At 61.4% G+C, this 1,350-nt stretch overlaps 1 protein-coding gene across 1 annotated transcript in view; it reads left to right on the top strand.

The window, feature by feature from the left end:
• POLR3C (RNA polymerase III subunit C) overlaps window positions 1-1,350 on the top strand; it is a 4,747-nt gene that overhangs the window by 3,006 nt on the left and 391 nt on the right. The window contains exons 7-11 of the mRNA XM_035902121.1: window positions 10-73; window positions 294-345; window positions 436-496; window positions 572-722; window positions 985-1,086. Coding sequence (XP_035758014.1) covers window positions 10-73; window positions 294-345; window positions 436-496; window positions 572-722; window positions 985-1,086 — 430 coding nt within the window. The remainder of the gene's footprint in view (window positions 1-9; window positions 74-293; window positions 346-435; window positions 497-571; window positions 723-984; window positions 1,087-1,350) is intronic.

Genomic DNA, 1,350 nt, shown 5'->3' with positions numbered 1-1,350 from the left:
CCCCGCGAGATCATCGACGCTAAACGCCGCTCGACGGCGGCTCCTCACTGAGCTCCCCGCGCCCCCGCTCGCTGCCTCCCTTCGGCCGCGCTCGGGCTGAGGGAAACCCAGGTTTTTACTGAAATTCAAAGCCTTGAAAGCCCACGGGCGACGTTCTCGGGCTGTTAGGATCGCACACGGCTCTTTGTTGCGGAATTCCTCATATTGCTTTTGACGGTCGAGATTTTCCGGATTTTTATTACCTCGGGATGTGCTGAATTTTTAATTTTTTTTTCCCCCCCCTTTCCTGGTAGCTCGAGTTTGTGGGTAAATCAGGGGACAGCGGCGGGGGCATGTACACCGTCAGTATCCTTTGTGCGCAAAGCCACCCGACCCGGCGCTTCCTAACGCGACTCCCGCCTGCTGGTGTCATCCCTTGACCTTGACCCCCTACAGATCTGCACAAGGCCCTGGCGTCCCTGGCCACGGCAACCCTGGAGTCCATCGTGGAGGAGAGGTACAGCCATGATTTGAAGCCCCCCCTGACCCTTCCGGGCTTCCGCCCGCTGATTTCTGTTCCCCTCCCACTCAGGTTCGGTTCCCGCTGTGCCAGGATTTTCCGCTTGCTCCTGCGGAAGAAGCATCTGGAGCAGAAGCAAGTGGAGGACTTTGCCATGATCCCGGCCAAGGAAGCCAAGGACATGCTCTACAAAATGCTCTCAGAGAACTTCGTGTCCCTGCAGGTGAGCGCGTCCCCCTCTCACCGGTCACGCGAGGGGGGCCAACGAGCAGGGGCTGGGGGCTGCGACGGATGTAGGAGCCTCTGAGGTCGCAAAGGTTTCCCCAAACCAGAGCAAACGCCGCTCTCCTGCTCCTCACGGAACGCCCGGCAGTGAGGGATGCTGCGCCCTGCGTGGGACAGCGGCAAAGCCCCCAGCCCCGTGAAGTCACCACGGGGGACGTGCGGCACGGTGAAGTCCTCCCCCTTCTCTCGCCCACCCGTAGGAGATTCCCAAGACCCCTGACCACGCGCCATCCCGCACCTTCTACCTCTACACCGTGAACGTCCTCTCCTCCGCGCGGATGCTGCTGCACAGGTGCTACAAGGTAAATCCCGGTCGCCGCCATGGACCTGCCCGTGGCTCTGCTCCATCCGCCTGTCCCCAAAAGCCACTGGCACCAGCCTGGTCCCATCGGGTCCCCACGGCACCTCCATCCCACAAACATTCCCAAGTGGGGGTGGAATCCTGACCCCCCCAAGCGTGCTCCTGCTCCAGGCAGTGGGGCCTGGTGGTTCTGCACCACCACCACACATGGTTCTTCTCCACCACCACCATGCGTGGTTCTTCACCACCACCACGCATGGTTCTC

This window comes from Egretta garzetta, unplaced genomic scaffold (genome assembly GCF_000687185.1).
Source record: "Egretta garzetta isolate BGI_Z169 unplaced genomic scaffold, ASM68718v1 scaffold359, whole genome shotgun sequence".
In the NCBI taxonomy this organism is placed as follows: Eukaryota; Metazoa; Chordata; class Aves; order Pelecaniformes; family Ardeidae; genus Egretta; species Egretta garzetta.
Note: the sequence above shows the minus strand (reverse complement) of the source record. Positions and strands in the feature narration are given on the sequence as shown.